The sequence below is a fragment of the Poeciliopsis prolifica genome, unplaced genomic scaffold, assembly GCF_027474105.1.
Source record: "Poeciliopsis prolifica strain line A6 unplaced genomic scaffold, Auburn_PproV2 SCAFFOLD006, whole genome shotgun sequence".
Taxonomy (NCBI): domain Eukaryota; kingdom Metazoa; phylum Chordata; class Actinopteri; order Cyprinodontiformes; family Poeciliidae; genus Poeciliopsis; species Poeciliopsis prolifica.
In genome coordinates, this window is record NW_026562381.1 from 13,520,399 (window position 1) to 13,540,370 (window position 19,972).

At 38.1% G+C, this 19,972-nt stretch overlaps 1 protein-coding gene across 4 annotated transcripts in view; it reads left to right on the forward strand.

The window, feature by feature from the left end:
* Window positions 1-19,320, forward strand: part of LOC129360466 (glycine receptor subunit alphaZ1) — a 107,286-nt gene extending 87,966 nt beyond the window's left edge. For 2 of the 4 annotated variants that reach the window (XM_055030712.1, XM_055030714.1), the window contains one exon: window positions 14,439-19,320. In XM_055030712.1, coding sequence (XP_054886687.1) covers window positions 14,439-14,747 — 309 coding nt within the window. In that variant the 3' untranslated portion in view covers window positions 14,748-19,320. The remainder of the gene's footprint in view (window positions 1-14,438) is intronic. The other 2 variants (XM_055030713.1, XM_055030715.1) reach the window with 1 other exon arrangement.
* Window positions 19,321-19,972: the final 652 nt, after the last annotated feature.

The following is a 19,972-nucleotide window of genomic DNA, read 5'->3' on the forward strand; positions in this document are numbered from 1 at the left end:
TTTAATCCAAGTTTGAATTGGCTAGTTGCTGTAGTTTTAAGCAGCTTTTCATTAGATGAGACGGTAAACCCAAAAATTATTTAAAACACCCCATTTGTCTTTTAACAAAATTCTAGAATTTATTGATTTCAGCTTTGACCAGAAAAGTATTTCAGAGCTAAAGCTGCTGATTGTTAAACAGCAATACTATAAATGTTTAGAATTTTATCACTTTATTCTAATAATTTTTTTTTCTTCATTTTCTTAGCATGGCCTTAAGACTCCATGGTAGACAACAGAGAGTGTTGGAAGCAATAATCTCCATTGTGATATGACTTAATTTATTCAGCCCTACTTTAAATTGCCATTTACTGAAGTCAAAGGAACTTGACTTCATAATAATTAAAAGCAGAGTTTGACATCTTCCCATAAAATAAACATGAAGAGCTCAAGAGGCATCGAGGGAGAGAGTCAGCAGGGGTGAGAAATATGATAATATAAAAATCTATTAATCCTTAATCCCATTTTTGTCATTCCCAATCCCATGAGCCCTGACGGCAGGTGAAGTGGTGGATTAAACAGTCCGACTGCCGCTGTACTTTCAGGGAGAATCAGACAAAAAAAGCCTCTCAGTCTGTTTTTACGTCTGTCTCAGGGTCTCTCGACTCTCGTTTCAACAGTAGGAGCAGTGGGACCGCAGGCTTGGATCCGACAAACATCTGGCACGTTTGTTGTTTTTTTTCTTTCTCTTTTTTGTGGTTGATGATGAAAGCAGGAGGTGAATCCAGGCTGTGGCTGTGTTACATAATAAGAGTATTTGTCTGTTCAGATGAGGTCAACATGTGAGTGACTTCACAGCTGACAACATTTTGGTTGTTGACAAATTCTCTACAATTTGATTGCTAAGCTCATATTAATAAATAGGTGAGTTAAGGTTTGATTCTTGTATAATATTTTGTTAACCAAGTGGGGTTGTGTCATGTTCCTCTGCAGGATTAGGGCTATTTATTTTTTATTTACAGCCAAATTTGACATTTATTGTACGCCATAAAAATGAAAATAAATTCTCATCCCTTTTTGACACACTTTCTTCCTTTTTTTATGTCAATTTTCAGTTTTCATGCTGAAAAAAATATTTTTTTTAAGAAATATAAACATAATGTTGCCCTGGCAGCAGCAGAGAATGCCATCACAGTCCTCCTCTTCCAGCAGTTTGCAATGCAAAACCGACATGAGCAAACAGTAAGAAGCTTTTCAACTTCTCCATGTAAACTGTTTGAAACCAGGGCTCCAAGAAACTCCGAAAACACATGGAGGATTGAGGGTATTTGCATTTGAAGCAGGACTTTGCATAATTTCATGGAGTTGGAAAAATTCATCAGTCAAAACATTTGTCAAATTCAGCTCCTCTGGTCTTTTCACTCTATTTCAAGCGTATTTTAATATAAAAAAAGAATTAAAAAAAGAGAGACTATGACGATGATCTGATATAAAAATGATGAGCATCCTCAATAAGATGTAGAGCAGTAATCGTTACTGTGGAGCTGTGAAATAAATCTGGTGATGGTGAAAACCCTGAGTCTGACACAGTGAGGGAGAGAAAGACAGACAGTTGTTCGGCATCACGTTCTTAATTAACCTCCCAGGCCAGTCCTTCTAATGTGAGTCTAATGTGATCCATTAGGGATGACTATCAGTCAGGTTTCAGCTCAAAGGAAAGCTTCACCGCAGCATATAGAAACCAGCAGTTTGGGGGCATCAAAGCCCAAGCATGCAGAAGCTGTCAAATGTGCAAAAAAAAAAAAAAAAAAAGAGCAGAGGAGGAAGGGAAGGCATGTTTTCCTGGAAAATAAACACCTCCAACAAGTGTTTAAGCTGCCTGATCCTTCCCCTCCTCACTGCTGGAGGAGGCAATCACTCTCAGTTTTCATTGGAATCTCAATGATGACCCTTCAGCATTGTGTAATTGAAGTAGTCTTCAGAGAAAGAGCAACTCCTGCTCCTCCTTTTGACTGTTTGAGGCTTTAAAAAAGACAGTGACAGGGGACTTGAACCAATTTCAGGTCAAATCTGCAGCGGTGAAATGAAATGTAGTAGTGAAGGGTGAAGTAATAAACTTCAACTAAGAAGAGCTGGCTTTTTAATAAGTACTCTGGGCTGGCTGAAGCTTTGATTAAATTGCTACTGAGATGAACTCTTCATGGTGTATTTATTGTGCATAACAGAGGGAGGAATATGAATTCAAAGTATGTCACAAAATATAAAAAAAAAATTGTTTTAATTATATTTAGAATAACACATCAAAAAATTAGGGACACCAACAGTTCATTTATATATAAAAAGTACAAAATTTAAAAAAAATTATAACATTGGCAGCTTTTATAGTATAGTTATAATAAGTATACATAGTGAGACAATGTATAATGACTATCCATAGTCAGCATAGCATTCAGAAACAAAAATGCACTAAAATGCTGCACAACAGCAATAAGAGTGCACTCATAAGAACATTAAAAGGAACATAAATAAATAAAAGTAGCACAACAACTGTATTTGTGGAACGGTATAAAACACACTAATTAATTGTGACGTCATGCTATTTTCATCAGATGTAGAGCAGAAATCTATAAGAGCACTTTAATGTCAAGATAAATTATTTCATGAAAGTATAGCATACAGGCAAGGCAAATAAAATATAGAGTTTTAGTGTGTTGACTATGGCTCTAGGGTAAAGAAATGTACTTTATTTTTCACAAACATCATCTATATTTCACAAAAATGACAGTGCAGTCTGCAGTTATGTGTATGTTGCATATTTGTTTTTAATCATACTTTTCAGGTGAAATTAAATTTTACAAGATAAAGAGCCAATAGAAATTCCAGAGGGTGAACTTTCCCCTACATTATTTTGGGATTCGGGTTTTAAACACAGGAATACAGAAAAAAATCATTTTATTTTATCTTTGAAAGCGACAGCAGCAGAATATTGCATGCTCACCTGGTTATCTTGCCCCCAACTAGTACAGCCATGTTCACTTGGAAAAACTGTTATAAAGAAGTAATTCACCCTCCTAATAACCACATGTTTACACATGTTCATGACATGTTTTTGATTAGCTTAGTTTTGCTTTGATCTAGTTTTAAACTGTACTTTTAATTACTATTTGGTTCAAGTTGATCATGTAAAACTGTTTTACAGTTCAGATTTATGAAGAGATTTATTTTTTCTATTGCACCTTATTAAAATGCCTCCCAAAATTGTCCCTTTCCAAATCTCTGAAATTCATGTTCCATCTTCTGCATAAATATAAAAATATCTCACAGAATTCAAACAATCTGTTGTGTTGTGCTTGTTTCCCGTCTTTCCAGGAAACAGGGATGTTCAGTTTGTGCAGATTGCAGCTTGGGCCAATAAATACCCATTACGGCTGCAGACTCATTTGAATTGGAGATGAATGCTAATGTACCATTTCTCTCTGCAGACAGAAGCCAGAGGTTGGTCGGTATTGGGTTATTTGTCCATTCTGAGCAGGGCTTGAACTTCAGTTTGACCGTGTGGGGACCAAAGTTGGCAACAATCACGTTTAACCTTCATCTTGTGGAGACTAGCAGTGACACTGATCCAGTTCAGACTCCTACATGGTTCTGCTGCTGTGCTCAGGTCAATGCTCTAAAGGGGAAGTATTATGTAAAATCCGTTTAGTGTTACATCATGCTATAATGTTATTCCCTCATCAAAAACATACCCGGAGTGATGATTTGATTCTTTCATGCTTGGTTGAGAAATCCTTTAATCTCCTGTGGCAACCACTCAGCTGCCCAAAATGCCTGGTTGGACCTAAACCTGCCTTTGCGATGCAGCTCCTCCTCTGTGCTGCAGTTTCCAAGCATCCCCCAATCAGCTCCTTCAAACTAGCCAGCAGCAATTAGCATAGACCTGGTAGAAGTGTGCATCCAGGAAACTCATTATAGGACCTACTTCTCAGTGAAATGCTGGTAAAAATGTAAATAAAGGGTTAATAGAGGAGTGGTGTTGTAATGACTTTCTGAAGCTGGAGTTTCAGAAAGAGCAGAAGTTTTAAAGAGACATATTTGATACACGGGATTTTCATAATAACTGAAGTTGTTATAAAAGTTACTTGATTATGTTATAAAATGGCACTTGGTGCGTGGAAAACACATAATATTGTCCCTTTAAGAGCATCATCTTGGTAGATTTACAGAAAAATGGTTTGCAATTGTGACAGACATTGACAGTAACAGCTCATTATTTTCTTTTCGATGGATTTATTATTTATGGGAAGTCTCATGGTGACTCTGCCAGGTTAGGAGTGATTTACAGACAGAATCAGTACGTCAGCATGATGGATTTGGATTGTGAATTTACCTGAAGAGTTCCCCATGGAGGATTTATTTACTGTTGTTGTAACATCAACAGTTTGTCTGCATATTGTGGGAAATCTAAAAGACCTGACTGAACGATGTCCTCGAGCGTTTAATGCACCCACCTGCAAAGTGCACTCTGCAGCAGCGAGTGCTTGAAGAGAAATCAAAAGAACAGACAACATGGTCTGATTTCTGGAAGGAACAGTGGAGCTTTTTTTTTTTTGGGAGACTGTCAGACCAGATAAAATGTGTCTGCTTCTGATGGCTTGGCTTGAATTGGCAGATATGTAATTCAGAATTCATGCTTCGGTGCCGCTGTCCCTGCCTTGACATAAATCCACTGCTGCACCTCAGCTCGTATTTCAGTGTTGAACGTGAGCCTGTCGCTGCGATGCAGGTAGCTGCAGCAGATGAAGTGGTCCCCGTTGTGCTGATTTCTGTGGTTTCCACCCTGCTGCTTCATTGATTTGTTAGTGGCACTGATAGTCCAGAGAGAGAGAGAACGGACCGGAGCAGGAGAAGTCGGACTGAGGCTGTCTGGTTCAGAAGGCTGTCTAATTAGAAAGACGGAGCAAGAGGACGTCAAAGGAACAGATACTGCAGCCCCGAGAGAACAAAAAGGCAGCACGGCCCCCTCTTCGAGTGGAGGCAGAGTGACACCCCCCCCTGCTGGGAGTGCAAAGCAACTGTGCAGGGATCAGATCAATAACGCTGCTCTTCCTTGACAGATCGGGCCGCCTGGCAGCAGCTCGCGTGTTTAATGCAGACAAGCTCTCCCTACTGAACGAGAGAGTGATCTTCTTCAGGAATCAAAGAGAAGTCGAACATGACTGCCTCCCACCTCCACTTCAATCACAACTGTCTTTACTTGCAGAATCAGTGCTATAATTGCTGGCAATGCCCGGAATACAAATGTGCATTTTAACACCAGGACAGGTTTTAACTAGAATACATAACTTTATGAGAATTATCTACTGGATATTAAAAGGAATACTGTCATAGATTACAGCATAAACGGCTGCATTTAATCACTCTTTGAGAGAAAGACGAACATATCTGATTCAAATGTCTGAATTACCACCTCAAAACTGACCTGGTAAAAATCAACCCCTTGTTCAACACTTTGTTTCGTCCACAGGGTCTGAACTCTCAGCTGTTGAGAAAATATTGCTTCCTGGATGTGTGGATTTCATTGAGGTTTTGAATTTTACCCAATTTCTAATGTTTGTCTGTGCATGTGATATGCAATGTACCAGTTCAACCAGAAATGACCTGCATTTTATTATCAGAAATTTTGTTTTTACTATTTTTGCCGCTGTTTGTTTCACAAGCTCGTTAATAAATCTCAGTAAATTTGAAAATATGATCAAAAGTGGTTACTGTATGCAGTTTAGTGATACAAAGCACACTTCAAAAAAGGTAAGGGATGTCCTGAAGAAGCCAATTTTAAATAAGAATATTATTCAAAAGAAATATTTGTGTTCTTTTGGCACTTTGTTTGCTGTGTAATACACTCATAACCATACAGATATCTAAAAAGGTGTAATAAATAGTTTTTCATAATCATTTTTATCGTTATTATAGTACTAATACAAAATGTGGCGATAAAATTTTAAGTTGACAGCGTCCACCCCCTAGTTTCAAGTGTTTCAAGATTCACATCTGACTTTTACTTCACAAATGAGACTTGAGCATGTTTAAGCTCCTCCAGGCAGATGACTGTCCTCACTGACTTTCTCCTTTCCCACGTGAGAAACTGGAACAATCTGGAGAAACTCTGTCTCCTGTATCAGGCTCTGTTTTCAGCTCACATTTCTCTGCGAAAAGAGCTGTGGTTTTAAGGAAGTGGTCGGTGGAAAGTGACCACAGATGCCATAGCAGTGTTTGAAAATGACAGCCTCTCATTAGGGAACCTGACTTCCTGATTGATCGGCTATAATCGTCTTGTTAGCTGCGATTAGGTGGGGGGATGCTGTACATGCTGGTTTGCTCAAACTGCCTTGATCTCTCCGGCTGTTCGGCAGCTCGGAGAACAAAGGCAGATAAGAGCGCGCAGAGATTAAGAGGCTTGCCGAGCGCTGGGAGTGAAATCAGCCTCCAGACTGACAGGTCGGCAGTCAACTGGTGTGAAACACTCTTGTGGTCTCCAAATGAAACAAGTGTTTAACTGTTGCAGAGGGTATTGCTGTTATCAGGAACTCTTTCTGCACTGCTCTTTATTCTACTTTCAGTTTTACCCAAATAACTTTCCTATATAATGAAACCTCTCACATCCATTTCAATCCTGACAGTGTCTTGTAAAAGTAAGAAACATGAACTTATGCTAAGGTTTATACAAATGTAATAGGTGAGTCTCTTAAAATTGGAATCTTTCACCTTATTCTTCAAAACGTCTTGAATTGCATCCACGGATGCATATCAGTTTAACGTCTTAGTGTGAGGAAGTGAACTCACAGCAACCAACTGTGAATGTTGAACAAGCTCTGCACCGGGACTATCTCAGTTCTGAACCTCTCAACTTGAATGTTTTTTTTTTCTTGATGATTGAGAAAACTACTTTCTCAGTGATTGAGAAAACTACTCTTTCTCAATCAGAGATTCTTTGCATCAGAATCTCCTGCAAGTGATGAGATTGTGGTGCAAAGAAATGCTGGTTGCACACTTTTACTTGGGACTCACAATTTTTAAAATTGACAATAACGAGTTTATATGAAATCCTGAATTGACGGTTTGATCTTTCAGCAGGATTCTTCACCAGCTCTTATAACACAACATTAAATCAACGGATGGCATTTTTTTCAGGAACTTAATCAGCCACTAAATTGAGTTCTTGTGAGATATCTTTCTGGCATTAGCCTTTTACCTGGCATCTTACGTTAACGTTTTAAAGCCACCCTGTGACCATCAAACAAATTCCCTAGTAGAAGACTTTTGTATCAGCTTCGTGATTAAAAGTTGTTAACTTTATTAATCTTGTAGGTTGTACACACTTTTATTGTGGAAGTGGAAAGTGGATTCATATAAATACTTTAAGAAGAATTATCCTTTTTCCAGGCTAAGTTCTTGATGTATGAGGTTGAAGAAGAGACAGTAAGTAGAATTCATGAACTCCATTTATTAATACCAAAATACAGCTGGTCTATGTCTCATGCTAATGGCACCAAGCAACAGTAGGTAATCCCATTTGTTAGCCTCTATCTAAGCTGTGCCCTAAGGAGGGTGTTCCCTAGTGTGTCATATCCTGTAACCCTAGCTTTGAGGGTGTTTCCTAACACGTCATTTCTTAGCGTTGAACTAGCACAAAGAGATAGAAGAAAAACACAATTATTTATTCTCAACACCCCCTTAACAAACCCTGTAGAGATGACGGATAGATGACTTTACATGTTTCTGCTTTGACTCATCTTTGTAAAATTGATTTTTTTTTTTTCAGAAAATAGAGGCAAAAACGTAAACTCCACTTCAGCTGCTTCAAGCTTCAGTGAGCACTAAATTGATGTTAAATTTGGAATTACGGTTTCGTACATGCAACTGAAAGGATTGTGGCGTCCCTGGATGTTGTTCAGATCTGATGGGGGAACAGAAAGACGGGAGAGGAGAGAAAAAGAACAGCGCAGCAGATCATGTGGATAATCATTCCAGGTCAGCGGCTTGATGAGCCAGAGACATTAACTCAGCTCCTTTTCATGCAGGCAGAGACTCCAAAGGAAACCAAAAGAGAGAACAGGAAAAGCTGGGAATGATGCATGGAGCAATACATTATAACCAAGTGTAGAGATCTGAGCTTTGATTCGCGTCAGCTACTCAGAAACATCTCCTGAGCTGTAGAACAGGCATTCTTGGAAACTCCATAAGCATTCCAGGACTTCATCCCCCCTCTGATGCATCTTGTGGTTTCAGTGACATTCATCTCACTAATTAAATTTGCTTTGACACCAGAATGAATGAACCTTAATGACACAGGTTAATCTGCATTTATGGCCGTGGAATCGCTTCATCCAGTCCACCTATTTTCAGATGGTTCCCATCTCGCATTAAGTTCATAATAATCACATCGTTGCAGTCTCTTTGCATTTTCTTATAAAAAAAATAAAAAATTTTCAACATGTCCTCTTCATGTTGTAAATTTGTGTCACCTATTTGCTAACAATTCTTATAAAGTGCATCTTCTTGAACGATTGTGCAATTTATATGTCACATTTAAGGTAATTAGATTCTTTGGGAATTTAGGATTAATAATATTTGACTTCTTGTTTGCCTGGGGAATAAAATTACTTGACACAATGGCCCATTTCTCAAGCTTCTCTCTTTCTCTCCCTGGGGAAAGGCAATAGGACGTACCTAAGACATATGTGTTCATTAGTTCATAAATTAAAAAATATCTCTTCATCTAAATCTGCCCATATTACATTCAGATTAATCATCACAGTTGGAGGATTTGTTATGCTGTGGGCTTGTTTCTCTTGTAGAGCAGGTTAAACAATTAAAAACACAATTTTAAATGTTAGTTCTTTCAACGGGACGGTGATCCGAAACATATTACTAATAATTTAATTAAATTGCAGCACATGAATCTTAACCTGTCTCCAAATTCTCAGCAACAATGAAAATGCATCATTGTCCCACACTGATTGAGAATTGAGTCTGTTGAGCTGCAGATAAAGTCAAATTAAATTCAAAAAACAGAATACTGTCTGTCTGAATGCATCCTAGTCATTATTGCCTATCATATATTCACTAATCAAAAAAAGAGTCAGATAAGTATGTCAGCGGTTCAAACAAAACGACAGTCATCTCTTTAGAAGTTTTTTCAAGAACTTTTAAAAAATGTCAGTTTCACAGACTCCACTGAGTGTTGAAACGTTTCTCCTGAAACATCTTTAAAAGCTTCAAATGACTTGAATTGACACGAGAGGGAGATGGAGGACAAGAACAAAGAGTATGAAGGACAGTCGGAGATGGATTTACCAGACTAAAGACCACCAAAGGCAAGCTTAAAACATATTCCTTTCCTCATCACTCATCTGGAAACGCTTGCAGAGGGAAATTATGAAGCAGGAAAAGGAATCCCTCCTCACGGCTGCTTCAGCAGAGACTGATTCCAGCGCTAGTTGTGGCTGACGTGTCCTCCGAGTCGTGTTTTATGCAAATGCAGGTCTCTGAAACAAGGATCCAAGGGTAATGTTTGCAGAGGAGATGGCGCAAGCCTGACACCATTCTCTCTCTGCTTCCAGCTAATCTGTTCGATTAATCACATCTGCGACGGCACAGATACAAATGCTTCAATTACAACCTGAAAGCATGACGGATGAGTGAGCAAAGAGGTTCTGTTGCCGTCTTCTTCCCTCCTCTTCCAGTCTATTTCTTTCTACTTTATCCTTTGTCCTGTTTTTGGAGCATTTTGCTAAGACTTTCTTTGCTCAAATGTTTTTATTAAACTGAAAATATTTCATGTCTGTCTTTTTTCTCTATTCACTATCTAAAAAATAGTTTTTAGAAGATTAAGGGGAGAAAGGAATAAAAAATGAAGTGTTTTTTTAATAGAAGTGTAAGTATATATTTTATTTAAATCACATGTCGTTTTTATTTTCAAGACAAAAGGATAGTAAAACTCATAGTCAGTGCTAGATTACCAGCTATATTTGAATAGCAAGCATCATGGTCACAGTGCAACCTTCCTAACTACAGATTTTAACAAGTTGCAGCTTCTACATTTTAAACCCATGTTATGAAATGTGTTAGTTGCATATTTAAACCTACTTAAGACTGAACAAGGTACAGGACAAACATTTTATGAAGATGCTTTTACTCCGTACAGTGAATTTACTTTTGTTGTGTAATATTAGTGTTGCACTTGAGAAGTCATTCTATTTCTCGGTAGATCTTGTGCTGTTTTGATTTCAGTTAGTATAATTATATAATTTATTGGCTCCTTATTACTTATCTGGATACTTTTTAGGCACCCCATGAGCATCCAAACATGAGATTGGATGCTCATATTCAAGGGGAATTCAACTAGGTGTTGGAAACTTACCCAGAGGTTTTGGTCCATATTGATATGATGGCAGTTAATGCAGATTTGTCAGCTGCACATCCATGATCCAAATATCCCTTTCTAGCATATCCGAAACATTTTCTATCAAACTGAAATGTTGTAACTCTGGAAGCTACACGAATCGTTCATTTCAAGAAACCAGTTTGTGCTGAGTTGGCCTTTGTGACATGGCAACTTTTCAGAAGTCTGTGGTCATAAAAGGGTGAACATAGCCAGCAACAGCTGATATTAGGAGGCTTAAAGTGTGCAAAGAGAATATCCCCATTATCCTGAAAAAATGGGATCAATGCTTTGATATTTACATCGGACGCTGAAGAAATGAGAGTCACTGAACCAGGCCAGGTTTGTCCAGTCTGTTATTGGCTGATTTTGCTGAGACTGTGTGAAGTGCAGCCTCAATTTCCTGACAGGAGTGGAACACAGTGTGTTTTTCTAATGCTGATTAATGCTGATTTTTCTAATGCTGATAGGTATTCAAAAAATGGCATTTTTTGAATACCTAATCAGTATTAGTTTCTACAACATTTTGTTGTAGAAACTTATTTTGGAGTCATTGTTGGTTTTCTATGATCTGAAACCACTCTGCCCAATCTTTTCTGATCTCAACAAGATATATGTACAGATACACTCTATATATTTCAGCATGTATTTTACATTCACTGTAAATTCAAAAGATGGCTGTGTATCTAGTTTTGCTTCATTTAGGAGTGCATGCACACTCCTTCTTCCTCTCTTATTGTTCTTCACTGCCTCTTTTCATTCTTTTCTTCTCCTCCACCTCCTTCTCTCTCGACAGTTCTTCTCATTGCGCCTCCTCCTCACGTCCCTCCACCCTCCACATTAATCACATGGCAGGGACAATAAAGCGGAGCATCTGTAATAGTTTCGCTGCGTCACTGAAGGACGGGCAGAGGTCGGCAAGCGTCGTGGCTAATGCGTAGACTCCCTGGGTGTGTGTGTGTGTGTGTGTATTAACGGTAATAGATGACTTGGTGTGGACGCAAGGACAGAACGGGGACATTGCTTGCTAAAAATGGATCACTACCTTGTGGTGCAACATACATAAGTGTAAATGCACACACCTACAGCTACACAAAAACAATTGAATGCTAGTCATGCAAGCGCCACATACTGGGACAAGACATTCCCTTCTGATTTCACTTTTTAGTGATCTCTTTTGGCAATTTGTTGGGTATTTAGCCTCTTTTCTTCTTCTGGATGGTAGCGCCTGAGTCTAGCACAGGGGTGTTCAGCTGTCGTTTTTTATTGCTGGGTTGATTTGTTGTTGCTGCAGAGGTTTTGCGTCACTTCAGCTCCCTTGCTGCCAGCGGTTGTTTCTGATTTAGGCATCGGACTTGCTAGCGTGGTGATCATAAAATTCTTTTTTTATTTTTCCTGTCAAAAATGGAATGGTTAGATGAGATGGGCTGCTGGAAAGACTTCCCAAACTGACTCAAAGGGAAAAAGAGAAGAAGAAGAAAAAAACAAGTTGCAAGCATTCAGACTCCAGACAAAAAAAGAGGACGTTCAGTCACCGGAGGGATTTTCTTTATGTCACTTTTAAGCTTGTTGTTTAAAGGCTGTTTGTGGTGTTTATTCTGGAGATAAAGCTTCCACAGACAGCCCACGTTGATGTTTTCTACAAACTCTGAAACAGATAAGGAAGTCGATGCCCCTTCTGTAATGAAAAGGCAGCGTGACAATGCAGATAACATTATCAGTATCTCATTGCCCTTGGGTGAAAATGTCCCGTGCATGGCGTCACCTTCTGTGCTTCTCATGTCAGTCAATCGAATCCATTCAAACACCTCAACTCACATCCTCACTCCCCTTGATTGGTGAGTGAAACACTTTGTGATATCAGTGCCTTGTGCAGCCTGACCCGTGGTGAGCTCTTCATTCATTAATCCAGTCCACAGCTCAACCTTTGCAAAGCTTTTGGCCGCTTTTGCAGAGCAAGAGTATACAGAGATACAAAGGGCATACAAGACAACGTGCACACGCCGCTGTTAAAACATCTTAGTTTTAACAGTATGAAAAAGTCTTAAAGAATAAAGGCTTGCAACTGTTTCCACTTATATTGCAACTATAATTCAATGGAAAGATTTATCAGATGAAAAAATAATCGAATAAATAAAAACACAGCAGTGATCTGACATTCATTTCCACAGCTTAATACTTTTTGATTCAGTTTCAATGATGGAGAAATTGTGCGTTGTAGGACTTTCCTAATATTTGCACACTTTTATTCTTTACTTAAAAGCCATAGTTTGGAGTCAAAGATCAAAAGTATCACAGTTATCAACCAGGAGAAAAGTGCTGTGTTTTTATTTTCTTCCACCAGATTGGACTAAGTGTGGGATCAGCTGAACATCTAGTGTGATAAAAGAGCACAAACAAAAGAAATGTGTAAATAGTTAAATATTTTTTTCTGCAATACTACATGTTTCAGTTTATTTAACAAACTTTAATATCAGATGAAAATAAACTGAGTAAAAAAAGTGGTTTTCAAATGTTGCTCTTATTTCTTAGCTTCTGTTTGAGAGCAGAAATGTGATGTTATTTTACACAGGATGACACTCACCAGCCAAAACATCTACTTTTTGGCAGACGCCCTCATTTGTCTCATCAGTCGACATGTTTCCCTAACGTCTTTTGGATCATCAAGATGTTTTTGGCAAATGTTAGTGAAGCTTGTGTGGAGTTGTGAAATAATCACAATGTTGGAAAGTTACCAAAGCTGACAATACGCCCATTCCAATCTCATGCCTCACTGTAAAAGCCTCACAGCTTCTACACATGCAGTCCTTGCACCCTACCCCCATTTCACCTCTCATTATCCTCGATTTTCAGCAATACTTAGGGTGGTTCAGGTTTGTCCTGCTTACTTTGAAAGCCATTTTAAACACCAGCCCAATATCACAATTTTTCCATCTTGGCCAGCAGTGGATTTTACCTTGGAGCAACTCTCATATTGGCATTTTTGACTATATTGTTTGATAATGTTGAATTCTGAATAATGAGCTCAACTTCATGTGCCATTCTGGGTTCTTTTATGACTTTCTGGATGAGTCGTTTATCTGCTCTTGATGTAATTTTGGCTGACCACCACTTATGTGGTTTTCAGCACTTCCATGTTCTTGTACATGGGCTGGCAACCCTTTCCTCACTGCCATATATCAGCTCTTCTCGGATGTTTGTATTTATTTTTTGTCAGACAGATTCTATTAAAATGTTTTTTTTTATTATTCTACAACAGCGGCAGGAGTTACACTTTGGTTTATTTAGTGAAATCAAGGTTAATTCATGATTTAACAAGAGAAGCAATTGAATTTTCACATAACGCAGGTTGGTCTGGATTCCTTTTTTTCTTAATAATTAATATCTTGATTTAAAACTAGATTATCTTGGATGTTAAACTTTATCTGGTGAACTAAAACTTGAAAGGGGCGCAAATAAATATTCCAGTCACAAAAAATGAGCTGAAGGAGAGCATGCTGCTTTGTCTAATCAACTAATTCTTGTTTCCTAATGTCAACAAAAAATATGATTTTGACATATTCTAACACTGTAAAACAAAATAACTTCCCCTAAGTGTAAGAACAGAACTTTGTGCAGTTTAATCCTGTACAAAGTGCAATACAATTCAAAACAAAGAAATGAAAGTCAGAGGCACAAAGCAGCAACATCTAACTGATGATGATGTGGCAGCACTGGTCAAAATTCAGGATCGATCTAATAACAATGTGAATTCATAATGATCAGCTACAAAATGTATCAACACAAATGACCTTATGATCTTGAAAGCGCCTGAATACTTCATGGACATTTTCTGGTCTACTTGAGCTGAGACAAGATGCATAATTGGGCACTGATAAATGAAAGCATAATTAGAGCCTTCTCTACTGTAAAGCAGACATGTTGGTGATGTATGTTTCTGTTTCTGTTGAAAACTTCTTTGCTGTGTCCCCTCATAAAGAGCTCTCAACTGTGATGTTTTTTCTGTGGTTCCTAACAGCCTGAGTCTTGGCCTGTGTTGCAGGAGGAGGACCCGGGTGACGGGCGCTTCAGCTTCCCCGGGTACGGCATGGGTCCTGCCTGCCTGCAGGCCAAGGATGGCATGGCCATCAAGGGCAACAACAACAACGCCCCGACCTCGGCACCGCCCGAGAAGAGCATTGAGGAGATGAAGAAGCTGTTCATCAGCCGGGCCAAGCGCATTGACACAGTGTCCCGCGTGGCCTTCCCGCTCGTCTTCCTCATTTTTAACATTTTCTACTGGATCATTTACAAGATCATCCGCAGCGAGGACATCCATAAGCAGTAGCCGAATGGAGGAAATGAGCGACAGCGACGTGAAGCAAAGAAAAGCAGCAAAACAAATTAAAAATATGAGACAAAGATGACTCCAAAGCAGATATTATTGTCCCTCTTTTCCAGCCATACCTCTTGTCCTCTTCTTTCATCCTCTTTCTCTTTGGTCAAAGATTTGCTGCTTTTTGTGGCCCCTCCTTTGAGCCCCATTTGACCAAACCGTTTGAAGCTTTTTATTGCTTTTTCCTACCTTTCTTGCCCTACTCCTGAATCCCATTCCCTTTTTCCTGTCTCTTTAAAACCCCTTAACAGTCCGGAACAGTGCAATAGCAATGCAGTAAAATGCATGATATATGAATGTGGCAATATACTGAAGAAGAAGCGTGAAAAAAAATAAACCTAAACTTTCCAAGACACACCCAGGGAACCGTTTGGGAGTGAACGGACTGGAAGAAAAGGAGACAAAAAGATCTTGTATTTAATTTGAGCTTTTTTGTGACGACAGAGATATAATTCTTTATGGAAATATGACGTAGGGATGCGGTGGGAAAGGTGCAAGAGGCATACAGCAGTGTAATATACTTATTTATCATAACTGGAAGATATATGGACCCTGTCTCCAAGGATGGACATCTGGAACAAAGGATGTTTAACCCTCCAAAAAGAAAAGAAAGATGGCGGTTCAGTGCTTCCACTAAATTAATTGATGCAAGGATCATGCATTCTATATATCTAGTTTTGCTTCAAACATGTATTGCAAGCACTTGTCAAAGCTTTCCCTCCCTCCTGCTGCCAACGCCACAAAAACTGCAGAGACACTTGAAGTTTGTCGCTGCTGCTGGACTAAGAAAATAAAATGAATATAAGACACTAAAAAAATAATGGACACCCAGAGCTGATTAATACCTGTGATCAACATCTATCAGTTCTTAATTACTTTCACTCTGCATCTTTGTGGGTTTTTTTGTTTTGTTGTTGTTTTCTGTTCTGTCGTTCTTTTTTAAATATAAATACTAATTAATATATGTGCCAACTAAACTTGTCACTTGTGGCTGTGCGACACTCGTCATCTCTGACCTTTTCACCTGGAGGGAGGGCGAGCAGTTTGATGTCTTTTGTTTTGATCACTGAGATTTCAGTTCAACGCCATTAGCCGAAGAAAGACCAGCTCGATCCTTGACCGGAGTAAAAAAACGCAGATTCTGATTCGTTTTCCTTTGCTGTATTGATTGGGACTGAAACATTCACATGTTTACATCTTTGTGCTTCCTTGCTTCAACCCTGCCTCAATGTGACGCCAACATTCCCCACCTATCCTGATCCTGAGCAAGAGGACAAACGTCTTAAATCATACATAAAACATCAAACTTTATGTGCATCTCACATGGACCAACTGTAGCTGTGAACTTCATGGAACTGCATCGTCTCACACACACAGAGTGCAACACCTGAATTTATTTCACCACACTGGATGGGATTTGATCAGTCTGGCTGGTTGATGTGATCGATTGATAATTTTGCTTTGCACCAGGCTTCTCTATGCAATGATTAGTATATGCAATTTTCATTTTTACTTCTTCACTGCTCTTCCATCTCAAGTGGTTACACTTTAACGATTAGAGGTGAGAATGCCAAGGTATTGACCTCTATAAGGCACTTTTGGCCCTAAAGCATGCAGATGCCTGCATGAAAAACTGGTCTGTAACAAGAAATAGACCAAGCCAAATCTAACTTGATATTAAGAATTTCCCCATGTTTAATGCACAAAAGATTATTATGTTTGGTACGTTATCTGCATATTCTACGCAGAATATTCCTAAGTGCATTTATTCTTTTAAAAATGCTTCAAGTCTGGGAAATTACCAGTATTTTAGCAAAGAAAAATCTAAAATTTACCTTAGAGATGTAGTTACTATTGCAACGTTATTTAAGAAAGAGATTTATTTATTCTGATGACATAAAATGTCTTTTAGCACTTAGAAAAACAATCAAAAAAATGGCTGAAAGTTGTATGAATTGAAGAAAATCACTGTCATCATTAGCCAGGAACAGTACTGTATCTCTGGCTTTGTTGCCAGGTTTTATTCATGGAAAGTAAGACCAATCACTCATTTCTATCATGCTCTAAGAATGATTATATTTTTAGAACCAGTTTCAGATACTTATTTTCTGCATAGAACTGAAAAAAACATGGTGCCCTGGGAATATTAGAACCTTTTGTAATGTTCCTGTTATGTGCCATATAGATTTGAAGAATATAAGGTTCAAGTCATAGCCAGTCACATTATATTTATAGCTTATGCAGTTTTTACTTGTGGAACACATTTTCTGAATATCCTAAAATAGACCTGACGGTACAGGTTGTCTGTCACATCCAAAATCTGTTTTATCCCATCATGAATATATCCCAGGCTTTGTGAATGAAGGTATGCGAGACTGATCTGAAGGGCTATGCCACTCATTGACTCCATTCTGATTCTAGATATTGAAATAAAAAGTGCCATAAAAACACACATCACCCAAAAAGCTATGCATTTCATCCAAAATACATTTTTCTAAAACTTGTTCACCAGGACCGCTATGCGTCTTGGTTAAAGTTTGTGTTGGTTGTCCACGTTTCATTGATAACTGAAGGCCAGGTTGCAGAGGCAACGCATTAGGCAGAGACACCCAGACCCGCCTCTTCCTAGCTACCTCCTGCAGCTCACCTGGGGGACGCTCGGAGTCGAGAAAGTCCTTGGCCAACCCAAACCCTAATTCCAGCTGACACCAAACTGTCTTGATTAGTTTTAAAGTGATAATTTGCAGGTTGGCTCCTCAAAGCCAAGAACACTTATGCTTCGGATATGACCTATGACATAGGCATATAGAAAAAAAAAAGTTATTTGTCAGGTGGCACATTTTCTACTGCTTATTGTGATAAACAGTCATTGCTGGAGATTGTAAGAAAATATGGTATAGAGTCTGGCTCTCTTGAACTGACCTTTAAAACAGATTGAGGGTTATGAAACCTCAGTGCCATTTCTGAACAAATAATCAAAAAAATTCATACCAAACGTCAACAACCAGAATTTGTCACTAATAGACTGAAATGCTTAATGAGTGAGGGGAAATAGTAAATGTCAAATAAATCCTGGAAGGTTCATTTTCATTTTATAAAGTCCCAAAACACATGTATTTTTTATGCTTCTTTGGATATTTTTCAACATGTAGCCTATTTGCAAATAGTTTTGCAGCTGAAAGTTTAAAAATGTATTGTGGGATTTTCAGAGAATCATTAAATCATTTGATCTGTTTAATCAAAGTGGCAGTTTAGCTTTAACATATTTTAAAAATATTAATTTATTATTCAAAAGACAGACAGTTCAATCTTGGGCTAATCTGGAACTATGGAATTGAATTCTTTATGCCTGCGTGAATTAATGTCTCTGCCTTTCTGAATAAAACTGAAACTAGAATAAGAAACCTCAGAAACGGGCTCCGACTCATTCGATACTGATTTGTTCTTCTGTGCCATAAACACTCCAACTTGAAGCGCTTGTGTTCATGAGCCAGCATCTGTTTTCCTGGAGCACACACACGTATCTTCTTGTGCCATATCGGGGTTGAATATGCAACCAAAAAACAATGGGAATACAAAGAAAATGAAACCTGGACCTAAAAGCATATCATGAATTTTTCAACCACTTCACATGATTCATGAGCCTCATCGCTCCTCTGTGTATCATAACTTCTTCATCACCAGCCTCATATTATTGTGTTAGTCATTGATTATAATGTAATGGTTGGTTGGAGTTGCAAATGGTATAATATGTAAAAAAAAATAAAATGTTGGGTTTATATTGCATCATATTGAAAAAGTATAAGAAAGATAAGTTTATTAAGAAGGATAAGTTTATCAAACTTTAATTTCTAGGTCGAATTTTAAAGAAGCACGGTTTAATATTTTGATGATTATTGATTTTGAGGAGTTTTCTTTTGCTTGTATTTTAGTGTATGTATTATACAATCTGACGCCCAGAGGGAAAAGGAAAAATGCAGTGAAACCTGAATTGCTGTGAATTAATGGAATTACTATTATTCATTTATTGATCTTCTTTGCAAAAGTTGGAATGGCCTTAATTTTGCTTTACCTGCTTCTATTGTGTCTGGCACAAAGTGCAGCTCCTTTTAATTTGCTAAATTTCTGATGCTAATTATGGCGCTTATATAAGCTGAGAGTGCACATCAAAGCAAGGTGAAAAAGTTCTGCGAATTCTGTTTATTTTTCATTAATCTGAGAAACTATATTTTGCATGAATATAAATAAAAATGGCAGATATTTTGGCTTGTACAAAAAATGTGAAGCAATTTGAAGATGAAAAAAAGAATGTACTGTTTCTGCTGTATCTGTATATATCTGAATATTTATTAAAAAGAAATATGTCATACTACTAATTCTATTAACGATTAAAGGTTTTCTGGACAAAAATCTCTTTACCTGTTTTTGAACATTGTCAAGATTGTTGGAGTTGGATCTTCTGCTTTCTGTTACTCGACTCAAGGATCTGTGTAATCATTAAAGAAAAAAGTATTAAAAATCGCAAATAAAAGCTTCCTCTCAGGTGTTTTTATTCTTTAAGCACAATGAGACTCTTGAGTTTCTGCTCAAACTACAAGCAATGCAAATTAACCCTGTCTGATATTAATATTTAATGTTTTCTGATTCAAATTAAAATTTGTAACAAGCAGAAGGAATATAGTATGTAACAAAAGTATTCACAGCTCTTAAGCTTTTTAACATTTTGTCAAATTACAACCATAAACTCTAGTGTATGTTTTAAATCATAATACACAGTAGTTCATAACTTTAGAATTATATTTCGGTTTTCTAAACTGCTTCTTACTTTGCCATGAAACTGTAAGAGATTTGAGACGACAAACATATTCTGAATGTTAAATCTTGAGATGGAGAAACTAGCAAAAGAGCAACACAGTCCATCTCGCAGGAAGCAACACGGTGCAACAGGCACATCACAGAGCTCAATTTGACCTTTTCTTCCAATGCTTGTTTCAAAAGTGATGCTTTCAGTCCGAAGTCCTGATTAAAAGCTGAAAACAAGATAAATCGATGAAGACAGTTGATCAGAAAGCAGAACCAGCGATTGGCAGTGGGTTTGTCAGGACTCTGCCATCATCAGGACAGATGAGTACTTCAGCTCCCTCTGACTCCAGCCAGAGTAACTGGTTTCCTGCAGA